Here is a 16,615-nt window from a genome sequence, read left to right as displayed (position 1 = left end):
ATAACAATTTCGTCGATGGCACGCGACCTCAAATAACCAACTTTCCCTTCGTTAGAACCTGGACCAAGACGTCTATGAAGACTGACATTTTTTTCAATACCTCCTGCAGCTGTACTTCCCATCTTTCATTAACTGTACCTTCCTCTTACTACCTGCAATGATCTTGGCGCGAAAGCTTAATTCGATCTGATCCTCATTTTCTTGCACCCCCGCAAGCTCCCTTTCACCCATCCTCCAAGATGTGGCCGCCATCTTACAGCGCAATTGCCAGAATCACAGGAAAGTGCTCCTTAGCGTGAGGTTTGATGACCCCCATTGCCATCGCACCCCGCACCATCCCGGTTCAAATAGACGCGATCTCGGCTGATGAACACTGGCTGAGATATGCTTCCTCCAAGCGCCTATTATTTTTCCCTCTCATCCTAATGCCCCTAGTCATTTTATCAAAATATTTATCTTCTGCAACATAATGCCAAAATCTTCTGTCCATCAAGTGCCTGTCTCGAGCCTTCCTGGTTCCTTGCCGAGCATCAATATGCCGTTGGATACAGATCCTAAATTGGTAGCTTCATCGATTCCCTTAAATCTCGAAGGTCTGAACGAGAGCAACTTGGCCCAAGAGGCATTGTGGAGGGATTCTTTCGCTTTGACTGGGACCTTGCGAACCCTCTATTCCCCTGCCTGCATCATTCCTGTATGGCGAGAAGTATGCAACAGAAGGAGCCCGACATCTTTCGAATTGAAGATCCAAAGTGCGAATATAGTTCGGATCGGAGAGCTGGCATCTTGGGTGGATGCTCCTTTCACTTTCAAGACTGCTTCAACTCCCAGGACGACATGTAGTGGGATTTTTTCGCTCGTGCCTGCCTCATCTGGGACCTGGAAGATATGGGTAATAAGGACAATACTTGAGCAACTAGACGGGGAAAACGATGTCGACAAACTTCGAGCTTGCGAGCAACCCTTTAATAGGACGATGTCTACGCTAAATGCAAACTGTACCGCAAACGGCGAGGACAATCCATCCAGTTTTGATGTTGTAATTGTCGGTGGAGGGCAAGCAGGCTTGAGTGTTGCTGGCAGAATGAAAGCGCTAGACATATCCTACGTAGTGATGGAGAAAAATCAAGAAGTAGGCGACAATTGGAAACTCCGGTATGGATCGGCCAGACTTCATACTATCCGCCAGTATTCCCATCTGCCGTTTAACCGCACCTTCCCTTCTCATTACCAAGAGTGGTTGACCAAAGACGACTTGGCACAAGGCTACAAGGACTGGGTAAAGACTTACAATATTAACATTTGGCTTTCAACTAGACTTTTGTGCGGTAAATGGGACCATACGTCCAGGCGATGGACACTCCAAGTTCAGCGAGATGGTTCGCATCACGAAATCAGCTCATCTTATGTTATTCTCGCCGTTGGAGCTGGAGGCCAGATTGCAGTGATGCCAGACTATCCGGATCGCGATCATTTCAAAGGAACAGTCCTGCACTCTGCTGAATACACAGATCCTTCAAGCTTTAAGGAAAAGAATGGCATTGTAGTCGGCACCGCAAACACCGCGCATGATGTCGCAGAAGATATGCTCGTGGCTGGACTCGCCTCTGTGACCATGGTTCAACGATCTCCAACCTACGTCCTCCCGTACGAATATTACCAAAGAGTCCAAGAGCTTCTATACAATGAAAATGTCAGTACTGATTACGCAGACCGCATGAGCTTCTCCAACCCGCTTTCGATCAGCCGACTACTCGCTCTCACTTGCTTACACGCAGCTGCTCGCGAGGAACCAGAGCGGTTCGATGCACTTGAAGCATCTGGCTTCAAGTTGGAGAGGTACGGCGACATCACCCATTATATTTACGAGAGAATGGGTGGTCATTATATGGATGTCGGGGCTTCGAAGAAAATTGCAGATGGTTTGATCAAGATTAAAACAGATGCTTTGCCTGTCAGGTACACGCCCAATGGGTTAAAATTCGAGGACGGAGAGGAGCTTCCCGCAGACCTTATTGTGTTTGCGACCGGATTTGAGAGAAGCATGACGAGAGTCGTTCGGCAATTCTTTGGTGAGGATGTTGCGCAGCAGGTAAATGATTTCTGGGGAGTCGACGAAGAAGGGGAATTGATAGGAGCCTTCAAACCAAATGGGCGTGAGTTGTGGACGAAACTCTATCACATATGAAGAAACTAATAATGGAGTAGATCCCGGGCTTTGGTATCACGGTGGTACTCTTGGGCATGCAAGGTACTGTTCCCGGTTTATCGCGTTGAGCATTCGCGCGATGCTGAACGAGAGCCCCATTCCTGTTTACGGGCGCAATGGTTATGATGACCCCTTTAATGTCTAACAATGCTTTATCGTAGAGATTGTAGCCTTGAGGGTGTCTTAAGTCAATTAAGAGGACAATTGTGAATCCACCTGTAGTTAGTTCCTAAACCTACTTCTCCCGTAACCTCCGCACGCCACAATATCATACCTTAATTCTAACAAAATATATTGCAGCTTCGGGCTGTCCTAGTGTTTCAAAAGAGTTGTTTCCCAATACCTTATCTCCTACATCGCATTCCTAGGTTCTCTCGTGTTGCCAGGTCTTAACCGCATTCCTCGGCCTTTGCGCGTACAACAAGAATGGAAGATACTGAGCTGAACTCAGCAAGCTCCCTCAATCATGCTCATCAAACACATCAAAGAGTAAACTTCTACTGGCCTTTCTCAAAGTGGAGCCCTGTAGCTAATTTAGCCTTTGCAGCACCGGCATCGACGAGAAAATTTCCGACCTCACAATCATCTGCGGAGGCTTTTACTGGTAACTCCAGAAAGCCATCGTATGTTCGCAATCAGAATACATTGAAGAATTAGTTGAGCGAACTGTACATGTAATTCTTAGCCCGCTAGAACTAGGACTGAGAGGCTAAGGCTACACTCTAGCAAATGAACTCGAGCAGCAGGTCTGAAATCAGGCTTAATGACGATCCCCGCGAAGTCCACAACGCCATACAATTCCTCTACAACGCTGACTACGAGATCCCGCCACCATCCTCACACAACAATAGAACGCGAGTACCCCCTCCAAACTACCCACATTGTCTATCACTCTTAGACCTTGTCGACGACTACTCGCTCTTGATAACACCATCCAACACCTCTGTAGTCGATCTCCGTGACCTCGTAACAGCTCTGCTCGAACTCTACGCATTCGCACCCAAACAATCCCTCACAAAGTCCTCCGAGAATACCCTCAAAATAGTATCCAGCACAACGCATTGCCCCCATAGCTTCCACGACTTCCTGAAATGCTATGGTCTCAATAGACAACGCGTCGAACTTAACCCAACCCATCTAATCCCGCACGCAAAGATCTACGCAATTGCGGGGAAGTATGGAATTCCTTCGCTCCAAGATCTTGCACGCGATAGATTTTCGCTGTTGTTGCATAATTATTACGAGAGCGTTAATTTTGTTGACATCATTTGGGAAGTGTTTACATCTACTAATGACGAAGATCGAGGTCTGAAAGATGTTGTGTTGGATGCCTTGGAAGATCGTCCGGAACCTATGCTTGATGAGGGTGTGTGGGAAGTTATGAACAGATGTGTACCTGGCTTTGTCAGATGGGGCGCATGGGCGCGTTTGGAGGATGCGAATGTAGTTTGAGATTTCTTGGTAGCGAGATGATGGTCGGGTGCTAACTCGCTAGCTTCGCTTGACTCTCTATTCTGAACCTATCCTTGGCATTGAAGTTATCGAGGTTAAACTTGCCGCGTAAGGAAAAGCAGGAAGAGGCTAGAATGGAAATACTTGTGGAAGGAGTGTTGGGCAAGGAATAGCCAGTCTGTTAAATCGTTACTATCTTGGTATAAGTGTGATAAATGCTTGAGTTTGGGTAGATAGTGATGTAATATGTTGAGTAGAATTAAAGGAGAAATTCACTTGCATTGCAAACTTGAAGTTACATTGCATATACTACACCGTGGAAGCAAGTACTCAAATATTAAGAGACATGACAAGGTTTCCACCTGCAACAAAGGATTGTGCGAACTCTACTTAGATAGGAATATTCTATCTCCAAGTGGATTTGAGCCCTATGTTTGCATGTACTGTACCTAGAACAACTTTGAACACATCGGTGAATTGAAGGTGGGGTTCATCAACCTGGTGGCCACACACTTTTTGCAGCAGTTGTATTCGGATTATTAAGCGCTATATCACTAATCGCGCGCCCCAATCAATGTTGCATCGCACCCTTAAACTTCGGCTGGCAACTAACGGCATGATCACTTCATAATGGGGACTATAGTCATGGAGAGAAACAGAGATTCATTTACCAATGCTTCTCCGCCTTTCTATTTATCCGGGAGATGCTTCAGAGATCACTACGACTTCCACACGGAAATGAATCCTCACAAAGAAAAGAAATACATGTATGAAATGCCTCAATTGTGATCCAGCGCCCAATCCCAAGCCAAGCCATGCCAGTCAGCCGATCAATCAACCGATGATAAGACACATGCTACGAAGCGGTAATATCTGTGTATAATGACTAGCTTCCCTCAATATGCACAAATGCGAAGATAGCAGGGTATCGACGCTCCCAGTACCACACCATAGCCAGAGCACAAGCACAAGCAGATTGCAAATACGTGATGCGAGGTGCTTTACTCGCGAGCAGACTCCACACGCTCCATGACCTCCTGCATCAGCTCCTCCATCTCGTCGGTGACGAAGTCCTCGATCTCAGCTGCAAGCTTTTCGATCTTGCCCTGGAGACGGGATCCGCTCTTGGTGACCTTGCGGCCGAAAGATGATTCGATGGCCTTCTCCCACTCAGCCGAAGCCTCCTCCTCAAACTTGGAGAGGGAGGGGATGGTGATGGTGATGACGTCATCCTCTTCCTCCTGGATGGACTTGGAGGCAGCGTAGCCACCCCTGCTGATAATGTCAGTGTAGTTGGAGGAGCCACCGCCGTTCCAGGCGAGGATGTTCTTGGTGTTGCTGGGGACATCAGATAGGGCGCCCTCGGTGGCGATGGAGATCAAATTAGCTTTAAGCTTCTTGGGGGTGATGTCGGCGACTGCGTAGGCAGAGTCCTTGGCGGGTTGAAGAGAGAGCAAGTAGGCCAAAAGACCAGCAATGTGAGGAGAAGCCATAGAAGTGCCGGAGATAGTGTTGGTTGCGTGTTCAGATCCAATCCAAGTGGAGAGGATATTAAGACCTGGGGCAAAGATGTCGTTGCACTTTCCGTAGTTGGAGAAGTACGCACGCTCGTCAAGAAGGGTGGAGGCACCGACAGTGACGGCGTTCTCAGCAGCAGCGGGGGAGTAGTTGCACGAGTCGGCGTTGTCATTACCGGCGGCGACGGCGAAGTGAATACCAGCGTCAACAGCAGCATTAACAGCCAAGTCGAGGGTGGTGGACTTGCCACCTCCCAAGCTCATGTTCGCGGCGCTGCCCTTGAAGCCTTTCTTCTTACCCTTCTTGGCGGCTTCCACAGCCTCGTTGTGTGCCTGGACAGCGTATTCGACACCCTTGACGACATCCGACATGGTGCCAGAGCCATTGGAGCGGAGCACCTTGACGGCGTAGACGTTGGCCTTCTTGGCGACACCGTACTTCTTGCCAGCAACCGTCCCGGAGCAGTGGGTGCCGTGACCATTACCATCCTCATCGGCGTCGTTGGCGGGGATGGTCTTGCCCCAGTGGGCGCGACCCTCGAAGTCAACGTGCTTGGTGTTGGTGCCAGTGTCGATGACATAGACATCGACGCCCTCGCCGCCATCGGCAGAGTATAGGTACTTATTCCACGTTCCGAAGCTCAGGCTGTCACGATGCGAGATACGGGCGAGACCCCAAGGCGCGTTCTTCTCTGTCTCATAGGACTCCTTGCCATCCATGGTGTGGACCTCAGAGTCCTTCTCGATATAATCGACCTATCATCGCACACAATGTTAGCTTTTGTATGGTCTCGTGCAGTACCTGGATGGCGTAATATCACGTGCGATGGCACAGCGATTGCGCGGAGGTGGCGGCTTGGCGGAGTTGCCTACGGAGATAACACCGCGACTCGAGACGAGGAGTGCGACAATGCGAACACCCGCAAGTGCCCGATGCCGACGCTCTGAGGCCGTACCGTAATGAAATAGGGTATACTCACATCAGGGTGCCTCCGGATCTGCTCGATAGTCTCGTCGTCGAAGTGGCCAGAGTAGCCCATCAGACTACCGACAATGTTATATGTATGCTTAAGACCCTCGAATATGTCGGTCGTGACAGGGAACTGCGAGCGCTTCCGGAGCTCCATGCGCTCGTTCTGGCTCGCCGTGTGGATGCTCTGCACCCAGTTGTGATGACTCTTGGCGTCCTCGTGCTTGAGGTGCTTCTTGAACACGACCATGTACGAGTTGGGGATCTCCTTTGCCTGAGTCGAGGAGAAAACAGGGGCAGCGTCGTTATGGATCGTACCCACGTTCATGACAGGTGAGGCTGTCGCCAGCGCCGCCAGCAGCGAGAGGGGGGCACCGTACCTCATAGTGGCGGATACGAGCTCTCTCGGGTGTGAGAAACAAAGAAAACGGGGGGAAGGGAGGGTCAGCAGTGGGAAAAGAAGAAGATGTAATGGAAAGACACGGTAGCGATGACGGGAGAGGGGGAGGAGATGTTGGGGGAGGAGATGTTGGGGGAGGAGAGTGAGGGAGAGCTGCCGACGGATAGCTTGGAGGAGCTGTTCTTATCAACAGGCGCCAAGCTGGTCATGCGTCAACCGTCGGCCAAGGAACCCGCGGCTGTGCGACGGGGGCTGGGAGGAGTACTAGGCCGTGTTCGTCGCTAGCCGCCACTATGCTCATCCAGATGCCTCAGATGCCTCGTGAGCCCTAGCCAGCTCAGTCATGAAGCCATCATCTACAGCGTCCAGGTGAATTGTAGATCTTTATAGCTTCCGGAAGAGCTTCAGGAGGAGCTTCACGGCCCTTGCATGCATTGCCACTGCCTGTCTGTTAAGCTCGCGTCCAGTTCCAATCCACTGTTGCCTGCCTTGGGGGGGTGCTCCGCAGCCGCTGTATCAGACTCGGGTCCAAGCTCTCTTCCGTTCTAGCAACCTCACGGCTCCCACTCCCCTCGCCCGCCGACGTCGTCACGCCTGAGAGCCTACTTTCACTGCTGCCTCCCTCCAAGTCCTGCGTTCTCCTCCTCTCACTGATGCGTCCCTTCCCCAAAAAGGAGACATGACTCTGCCTTTCTCCCCGCAACTCCCTCCACAAAATTACCTCTGCGGCGGAGGACTCGAGCGACCATGCAATCCACAACGCGCCGCCATAGGTCGTCAACGGCCGCGTCGAGGATACCACCAATGAACAACCAGATTGCAGAGCTGCGCAGTCTTGCCGACGAGCTCATCGAGGCTTCCGAGACCCGTCCACCGACCTCCGATATCCTGCAGTCCCAGAGCAACGCCCTGCGCCGCATGCGCCAGCTGCTAATAGAGTCGCACGAGCAGACCCAGACAAAAGATGCATTTCGCCATATACGGGGCTTTGACGTACTCCTTTCTACCCTTCGCTCCGTCTCCGGCTTCTACAATCCTCTCAGTCTGTCTGTGGTAGATCGCGTAGATTTCTTCGAAGTCATAAAGGCAACCCTAGACGTGCTGTCAGAGGCACTGAACGAACACTCTGGCAACGGACGCTTCTTCGCAAAGCGCGTCGAGGCTGGAGGCTGGAGTGCACTGGAGCAAGCATTGGGCAGCACTGGAATATTCGGCGGGCACTCCGACAGTAAGCGGGACGATGCAGGGCAGGAGCAGCTCTTTGGCTGTCTGTTTGCCTTTGCTTTGGGTGAGGAGGCCATGACGCGCATTTTTCGAGACATCGACAAGATCGGGGAGGCTCCACCAAAGCAGCAATTACAGAGTGCTGCTGCAGATTGCCCACTGCCGTCCGCGGAGATTGTTGTCTCATCCCCCAAGTCGACCAATAGCGAGTTCGACGTGGACCTGGACGCGCTTCGGAACCAACTGCAATGCATCTTTAGTGGGAATGAGGTGTTGCAGAATCCCGATATCATCCCCATCATTCTCCACTTCTGGTCGGGATTATCAGGCCAATATTCTCCTGGAACAAGGTCCAAGCATTTGTCTGTATCCGTTCTTCTCGCCATTCTCCAGATTTCGACCATCTCTACTTACAACCAAGCTGCACTGCATGTCACCGGGCTTCTCAGTGACCTACTTCCTCTGCTGTTCGAAAACAAGTGCGGCACAGTGGAAACACATCTCCTCCGCGAACTTGCTGATCGGTTGATGGAATACGGCATCAATAAACTCGACGATGCATACTATCTATTCCGAACAGCTACTACTTCAGAACAAGCTTCAGAGTTTCTCCTGCAAGGAATGCAAGCGTCAAGAGGCCCGCCATTCATTCAATTCGATTTATCATTACAGGGTTTCAGTGCCATCGAGCTGAAAGAGCTTGGCCGTCCTTTCCCGCCTACTGCCCCCGGTAGCGGCTACACATTCACTGCCTGGATACGCGTCGACGAATATGACCCCAACTGTCATACCACCATCTTTGGCGCCTATGATGAAACACAAACGTGCTTCCTGATGGCTTACCTTGAAAAAGATACCCGTTGCTTAATTCTTCAAACATACATGGGCCACTCAACTGGTGTTGTCCCTAGCGTTCGGTTCAAGAAAGCTCCTGCATTCAACGAGGGCCAGTGGTACCACATTGCTGTCGTGCATCGCCGCGCTAAAGGTATTGGTATTGGAGCCCACAAAGCATCGCTTTATGTTGATGGCGAATTCACCGAGACTATCAAGGCACACTACCCCTCCCCTGCACCATTGATGAACACGAGCCATGAAAGCTTCGCTTCTATAACATCTAACAGCCAGAGACACTATCCGATTTGTGCCTTCCTGGGCACGCCGCGCAACCTGGCTCCCCGCTTGGGAAGAAATGTTCTTTGCTCAAAGATATCGCTGGCCTCGTTCCATCTGGTCTCAGAACCGCTTTCGGACGAGCTCATCGCAGTCTATAATAAACTGGGTCCACGCTATTGCGGTAACTTTCAAGATAGGCTGGGCTCCTTCCAAACTTATCGAACCTCGGCCGAACTTCATGTGCAGAATGAGATCCTTCATCCTGGGAAAGAAGAGCACTCCGACATCGTTGCCGCCATTCGCTCGAGAGCAGGGCAACTTTTGCCAGAGTCTAAGATCCTGCTGAGTTTGTCCCCAACCTCGGTCATGGACGATGATGATCGAAACAATGTCGATGAATCACAGTTAATCCGGTCGCTTTCTAAAGACTCTGCGCGAGCGCTGCACAGGTATACCAGGGTGCATGGCACGCCTATTATCATAAACGCCGCTGTTCCATCAGTGAACGACGCTTTGTCTCAATCTCGTGGGTTTGGCCGATTGTCTGGTGATCCAGTTGTTGTCGTGCCCCAGGCACTCGATGACGCGGTTTGGAGGATTGGGGGTTGCGCCGCCGTAGGCCTTAAGCTTGTCCAGGCAGCGCGGAATCTGAACAGCGTGCTTCGTGCTGTGAAGATCCTGCTTGAATCAGTTGAGGGGAACTGGCGCAATTGCGAAGCCATGGAGCAGAATAACGGCTTTGCAGTCCTCGCCGAGGTACTCCGTCAGAAGGTCGGTTTCAGTGCGATGTCACTTGCAACTCGCAAGACCTCAGAAATCGACATGACCACAGAAGAGTGTGAGAGCTTCCTATCTCAGCTTCTCCGCGTCATTCTCCGCTTCGTGGGCTATGACGAGGAACATCCGGCGGAGTCTCTCATCATCAACCCTTTGGCGTATCGGGTCCTTCTTGTAGACCTCGAGCTTTGGCGGCAATCAACATCTCTCGAGACCCAAAAATTATACTATGCGCAGTTTGCCGATTTTGCTCGAGGAAGCAAACATCACCACTACAATGCGAAGCGGTTCCATAGAATACGTAAGTCTCTGTCCCTGCTGAGAACTTTGGCTGATCATTAGATAGGGGTGGTCAAGCGGCTTACCGACGCTCTCAAGGGAGAGACCTTCTCATCTCAAACATTTCCGTTCTTCCTGGATGCTTTTAGGGTGCTCCTTCAAATTAACTTCAATGGGGAAAATGCTCGATCTCTATCATTGTTCATCACATACGCATTACATGATAGCCGGGCCGCATTTGCCAAACGAACCTTGCGCCCGAAAGCGAGCACAATGCGACTTCGCCGGGGTACTCCTCCCACCATGACTCCGGGATCTACCCCACGATCTGCGAGTCCTAGCCAAGATCCAAATATGCCTCCAGGCATTCCCCTTCCAGAATTGGGCGTGGCGATTCTTGGGATGCTGACTGAGCTTCTCTGCGATAAATCTAACTACAACGACATTCTGCGCTTTGCAAAGAATGTGACTGGCAAGGTAGGAAGACTTATCCGCATTATTGCCGAGTATCTGCTAATATCTGTTATAGTGGCTTCTATACTTGCTAGCAGAGCCAGACCAGCGCGTTGTAATCTTAGGTGCAAGGATACTGGCTCGCCTTCTAGTCTCTAACGGACCTCATTTTGTAAAGAAATTCTCGGAGAAGAATGGCGGCTTCGTCATGATGAAGAACAGGCTGAAGCACTGGTGGAATACTCCTGGAATCTGGACAATCTGTTTCGCCATACTTTTCGATCGCGATGTCGCCGGAATTGACTTCGAGAGGGATTTTGATGTCTTCAATCTTGTTGACATCTTCATAACCCATTCTCCTCACGCTAAGCTAAGGGTCATCTACTCCGAAGTTTTCCCAGTTATTACCGCGATGCTGGAGACTGGCCTGCGTGCCATTGTTCGTGACCAAGCCAAGCCGGAGAATGAGACACCAAAGGTACAGAATGGCGACGCCCCTGTTTCCCGAGGACGACGCCGGACAATGTCTCTGAATGCAAAACAGCCAACAATAGGTACAGTCTGCCGTCTTCCCTTTCCAAGGAATATGCTCATTCGTTTAGATTCCAAGAGTCCCCAGTCAGAGCGTCTCAATAACTTTGCCGTCATCCTCAATTCAGCGATACAGTTCCTTTCTGAGCTCCATTCACGATCAGAGAACTTCCGTGACTTTACCAGCTCTTCCAACTACGTCCAGGAGTTGTTGTTTGTTCTATATCCAGTCATTGTCACTTCAGACAGTGTGAGCGCTGAGACGGAACTGCTCTCTAGGGGTTCCGCTCTGACTTTTGAGGGCCAGGATGTGGTTATACAACCTCTGTCCAAGGCTAATAGTCAACAGGCCCCCATTGTTCGAACGACAAATGTCCAGCCGACTCTTCCGACTTCCTCCTCACAGCGCGTTATTCCGTTCCGACGAGCTTCGTCCTTCGTCCTCGTTTCGGCAGATAAGTCGAATAGGAACCGGCAGGCACCTCGCCTCAATCCCACCCTGGACTCTACTAATAGTGGTCCGATTCCTTTCAAGATTGGCAGCACCGTCGCAGAGGCTATGGTCGAGGTTGTTCAAGGTGTTTTCCAAGATCAGCTATTTTATCGAAAAGACTTTCCGGGCCTCGGCTTGTTCCTCAAAACCCCACCCGGATTTCAAGAGCACCAAGCTTATTTTGAGACCTACATCCTCCGTCACACCATATCAAGCGTCAAGAGCGCTATCCAGTTGGATCAAAAGCTGCTTCATGAACCTCGTGTGCTCACCAACCTAGCCCGTTTTGTGACCCACATATCTGAGGCTGTATTCGAAGGTTGGTTTCTTGGAGGCGCCGAGTCGCTCCTAGACTTTGCCGGATTCCTTTTAGAATACCTTGAGCGACCAGATGTATGCAAAATCAAATCGGTTCGGCTTTGTACACAAGCAGTAGGGACAATTCGTGCTGTATTCCTCCGTGTTGTGCTTCTGCGCCTTGCACAGGCAGACGATACAGAAGATGCGAGTGACGCAATTATGGTCATCGAGAAAATGGTGTACTGGCAGCCTATCATTCTCTCAGCAGAAAACACCGAAGGCCATTTCCTAAAGTTAATCTGTTATCTGCTCTATCAAAAGCTCACCTCTTCACATGACGCGGTCCGCTTGGCCGCTGCTAATTTCTGGAGGCTGTTATTGGTTCAGAAACCAGAAGATGCATCCGCAATACTCAGCCATGCCATGCATTCGGGTAAAAAGGAGCTCTACGAAGGATTCCAGAAACTGGTTGAGTTGGACAACGAGACTTTCCTTGTTTGGCTTGACAACAACAAATCAGATCTCGATGCCTTCTTCTCTGATACTATGGCTAAAGTGTGGGAAGACTTTCTACAGGATCAAAACAAGAAAATCGAGGATATGCGACAGAAGCGAATCGAAAAGCGACGGGAGAAGCTAAAGCAGTGGCAGGCGGATGAACTTTTGAATGAAAATCTCTGGAGTACTCATGAGAATTCAACCAACCATTGGCGATCTAACATCCACGCTTCCGAGCGCATCAAACACCAGCGTGTTTTGCAAGATCAACAAGACAATACCACCTTCTTGTCTTCGGTCATGGCCAAGTTGGAGAAGCAAATTCGGGGACCGTGTGCCCTCTTCGAGGATAGTCCCGCATCAAAATGGCGCCTCGATGAGACAGAAGGCCGAGATCGTAAGCGTATGCGCACCATTATAGATAGCACAAACCGAGACCAAAACTATCAGCCCAAGCGCAAGGATACAGATCCTGTGACCAAAGATCGATTAAAACTTGACACGGCAGTTCCGAGCATTTCTGCGAAAGATGCTGTTGGTGTTACACCGATTGATCGGGAGGGTATACGACCTAGGTCCGGTACAGATGCTTCGAAGCATAGCGCTAAGAATGATTCCGAGTCTGATATTGAAGAAGATTTTGAGATGGTCGAGGCCATGTACGAAGATGAAGACGGGTTCGAAGACAAGAATCGCAAAGTCATGCGGAGCTTACAGCGCGGTGACCAGGTTCAGTATGTTTGCAATGTCTCTCGGGTTGTGGGCCTAGAAGCCGTCGAAGGGCTGCTCATTGTTGGAAAAGATTGTCTCTATCTTCTCGACGACTTTTTTCAGAGGTCAGATGGAGAAATTGTTCGTGTGTGGCAGGCACCGACCGATGAGCGAGACCCGTACGTGCAGGTTATTGCTGGTAAGCAGGCAATCACGAACCGGAGACCTCCGCCACGTGATCAGGACGAAACGACTAGGTATTGGAAATGGAGTGAAGTCATAAGCATTTCGAAGCGCCGATTCCTCCATCGAGACGTCGCAATTGAAATTTTCTTTGATGACGGGCGAAGCTACCTTCTCACGGCTATCTCAGCTCCAACTCGTAACGATCTTCATTCACGGCTGCTAACCCGAGCACCGCATGTCGTCAAGCCTGAGTTATTGGGCAACTCCGAGATTTCCTGGAGGCTTGATTCTCTTCGCAACCCAGAGGAAGTTCCACAGACATTTGGATCCCGGTTTGCATCCGCCTTCAGTTCAGTCTCATCACATCCCGCAACGAAGAAATGGCTGAAGGGTGAGGTGTCAAATTTCCATTACCTTATGTTTGTCAATACACTTGCTGGTCGGACGTTCAACGACTTGACCCAGTATCCGGTCTTCCCTTGGGTAATTGCCGACTACACTAGCGACGAGTTGGATTTAACGAACCCGAAGAGCTTTCGTGACTTGTCGAAGCCTATGGGATGTCAGAATTTGGATCGTGAGACTGAGTTTCGAGAACGATATAAGTCGTTTGCTGAAATGGGCGAGGCAGCTCAAGCATTTCATTACGGAACCCATTACTCCTCAGCCATGACGGTCGCCTCCTATCTCATCCGTCTGCAGCCATTCAGCGCGGCTTACTTCCTGATCCAAGGAAATACGTTTGATCACGCTGATCGACTATTCTATTCAATCAAGAATGCGTGGAATTCGGCGTCCAAGGAGAACATGACTGATGTGCGTGAGCTTACGCCAGAGTTCTTCTACCTCCCTGAATTTCTTACCAACATCAATGGATACAACTTCGGTGTTCGCAATACTGGTGAAAATATTGATGACGTAGAGTTGCCTCCATGGGCGAAAGGCGATCCTGCCATTTTCATCGCCAAGCAACGTGAGGCTTTGGAGAGTCCTTATGTGAACAAAAACCTCCACCACTGGATCGACCTCATCTTTGGATTCCAACAACGCGGTGAGGCTGCCATAGAGGCTGTTAATGTGTTCCATCACCTGACATACCACGGCTCTATCGACCTCGACTCTATTACCGAAGAGGTACAGCGTGTTGCTAACATTAACATTATCAACAATTTCGGCCAGACGCCGCTTCAGGTATTCCAGCGCCCACATCCCAAGAGGGAAGAGAACGTAGGGAAGATCAAGAGGCTGGACTCAGCAGCCGAGTCATTGCATCGTCTGCCAATGACTTTGCTGGGTAAGTCAAGCCATGTAAAATTTTCAGGGCGCACAAGGAGATTGACTGTTCGTGCAGAATCAAATGACCGCGTCTCTTCGCTTGCATATATGACGAAGAGCGATAAGATTCTTTGCTCTGCACCCTTCCGCCACAACATTCCTCCGAATTATGACCGGTATATGGAATGGGGGTTCACCGACGGCTCTGTGCGCTTCTATGGTTCCGACTCGAAGAGGTTATTAGGATTATTCGAGCATCTGCACTCTGGCCAGCTCACAACTTCATTGTTTGTAGATGGTCGAACCCTTATCACGGCCGGTACGGATTGCACCGTCGCGTTGTGGAATGTCATCAAGGGTGAGAAGAACGCCGTTGACTTGCAGCTCATCACTATGCTTTTCGGTCATAAGAGCCCCGTGGTTACAATCGCCTCGTCGCGGGCTTTCTCAGCTTTCCTGTCTGCTTCCTCGGATGGCAAAGTGTTCTTGTGGGATTTGAATCGCTCAGAGTTCGTTCGGGAACTTGACCTTGGTCCAGCACACCGACGGAATCCGTTCCCGATCCAAGCGGCTAAGATCAACAATGTCACGGGGCATATCATCCTGGCTTGTGGGTCTCGGTTGTTGATTTCCACCCTCAATGGCCGGTTACTGCTTGATCAGAATGTTTGTGATGGAGAAGATGATGTGGATGGTATTACGGCTGTTGCCGTGTATGAAGGAGTTGCAAATGAGTGGTGTGAGAGGGAGCTAATCTTTACGGGTCATCGACGGGGTGTCGTAAAGGTCTGTATGCACATCACGTATCCCCTCCTTCCCCTCCCCTTCAATACCCTTCCTCACCTTCAGCCAAGTCTCCCATCATCTAACCCAAACCCCCAGATCTTCCATCTCTCCCCAAACACCAAAACTGGCACTTGGACTATCACTCTCATAAAAGTCCTCAATCACATAGACTCGACGCGTGAAGACGGCGGCAATTTCTCGGCTCCAGTAACTTGCATTCTCCCAATGCCACACAATGTCTACACTGGCGATGAGGATGGCAGAGTGGTACGTTCTTTTTTCTTTTCTCTCTTTCTCGATTTTAGAAGATTTGGAAAGGGTGGTTGGACGAGTAGGAAGACCGGGTGGGAGAATCAGGTTGAGTGGCGTGGAGGTAGGGATACTAAGGCTGATTGGCGTGCAAGTAGCGGGGGGGAGGGCATGGATGAAGGGCTTGGGGAGGACATGGAGACAAAGGGGAGGTTTGATCTTGCTATTTGAGTGAGCCTAGTTTGGTTCCATGGTTTGTTTTGGTTTTCGGTTGGTTGGCTAGTTGGCTGGTGCAAAGATAGGTAGATGATACCCCGGAGTCTCTTGTCACATTTCGCCGGCATGGGTAATTGATTTACTTGGAGTGTTTGGGGAGCTGCGAAGCCGAGTTTTGGATTTTATCCGTCTTGGATTTCTTTCTTTTATCTCATCTCTTTTCTATTTCTTGGAAATCTGCGGTGGTGGTCATTATCACCACCCAATGATGAAGAATAACAGCTGACGATGCTTTTAAACAGTATGAGTGGGACTGCGTCCACCGACACGCCGGGCACTAGGATCCCCCCTTTCCTTCGTTTCCTCCCGTTCTCGAGACGGATCGTTTATTGCCAGGCGGCGGGCTTACGTTTCTCTGGTTTTAGTCCAGAATGAAGGTAGTGTGATATACGGATGGTTGGATGAAAGGTTGTGTAATAGGGTATAGATGCAAGATAGGCGAGGCGTCTAGAGGTTGCGTTTGTGATCGCTGTTTGTGCTTACGTTAGGAAATGGGGATGGGTGTGAAATTTGCGTTTACGGGTGGCCTGGTGCATGCGACCTATCTAGAGTTGATATTTTATGGAGTATATTTATGAGATGAGGCTTTTGGATCGCTGTGATGGTTTGGTTTTGCTCGGTTGTTGAGCTGTAAGTTGCTAGTGTGGTTTATTTGCCTCGACTCGGGGAAGGGGGGATGGATTGAGAGAAACAAGGAGAATTATGCTTTTGAAATTTCAGTCGATGTCAATTGATGCTGACATTGAAGCCAGAGTTTCGAGCTTTTGTCCTCCCTAGAATGGATGTTTCCCTCGATTAGGTGACTTTGACATATATCTAGGAATTCTATCTGAGAAGGGTGACAGAAGATAAGTCTGCTTTTGGTCCGGGTACATGCTAAGCGAACTGAGGATGATAAGGGGACTGCCTAATG

At 50.1% G+C, this 16,615-nt stretch overlaps 4 protein-coding genes across 4 annotated transcripts; 3 read left to right on the top strand and 1 right to left on the bottom strand.

The window, feature by feature from the left end:
* The first annotated feature begins 387 nt into the window (after positions 1 to 387).
* On the top strand, positions 388 to 2,418 carry BDR25DRAFT_296851 (FAD/NAD(P)-binding domain-containing protein). The gene is made up of 2 exons (XM_033688962.1): positions 388 to 2,156; positions 2,209 to 2,418. Exons 1-2 carry the CDS (start codon positions 470 to 472, stop codon positions 2,352 to 2,354), a joined length of 1,833 nt encoding a protein of 610 aa, XP_033541076.1. The 5' UTR covers positions 388 to 469; the 3' UTR covers positions 2,355 to 2,418.
* Positions 2,419 to 2,635: 217 nt separating this feature from the next.
* Positions 2,636 to 3,661, top strand: BDR25DRAFT_381343 (uncharacterized protein; the record flags this gene model as incomplete). Its single annotated transcript, XM_033697710.1, has 2 exons — positions 2,636 to 2,832; positions 2,956 to 3,661. 2 exons carry the CDS (start codon positions 2,636 to 2,638, stop codon positions 3,659 to 3,661), a joined length of 903 nt encoding a protein of 300 aa, XP_033541075.1.
* Positions 3,662 to 4,308: 647 nt separating this feature from the next.
* BDR25DRAFT_346750 (uncharacterized protein) lies at positions 4,309 to 6,698 on the bottom strand. The gene is made up of 2 exons (XM_033694181.1): positions 6,159 to 6,698; positions 4,309 to 5,934 (listed from the first exon to the last, which is right to left on the bottom strand). The coding sequence occupies exons 1-2, from the start codon at positions 6,531 to 6,533 to the stop codon at positions 4,663 to 4,665; spliced, it is 1,647 nt and encodes a 548-aa protein (XP_033541074.1). The 5' UTR covers positions 6,534 to 6,698; the 3' UTR covers positions 4,309 to 4,662.
* A 420-nt stretch (positions 6,699 to 7,118) lies between these two features.
* BDR25DRAFT_307257 (beach-domain-containing protein) lies at positions 7,119 to 16,397 on the top strand. Its single transcript, XM_033690806.1, has 7 exons — positions 7,119 to 9,966; positions 10,012 to 10,421; positions 10,474 to 10,951; positions 11,000 to 14,410; positions 14,468 to 15,177; positions 15,274 to 15,444; positions 15,945 to 16,397. The coding sequence occupies exons 1-7, from the start codon at positions 7,353 to 7,355 to the stop codon at positions 15,981 to 15,983; spliced, it is 7,833 nt and encodes a 2,610-aa protein (XP_033541073.1). The 5' UTR covers positions 7,119 to 7,352; the 3' UTR covers positions 15,984 to 16,397.
* The last annotated feature ends 218 nt before the right edge of the window (positions 16,398 to 16,615 follow it).

Source organism: Lindgomyces ingoldianus (genome assembly GCF_010093535.1).
Source record: "Lindgomyces ingoldianus strain ATCC 200398 unplaced genomic scaffold BDR25scaffold_47, whole genome shotgun sequence".
Taxonomy (NCBI): Eukaryota; Fungi; Ascomycota; class Dothideomycetes; order Pleosporales; family Lindgomycetaceae; genus Lindgomyces; species Lindgomyces ingoldianus.
Note: the sequence above shows the minus strand (reverse complement) of the source record. Positions and strands in the feature narration are given on the sequence as shown.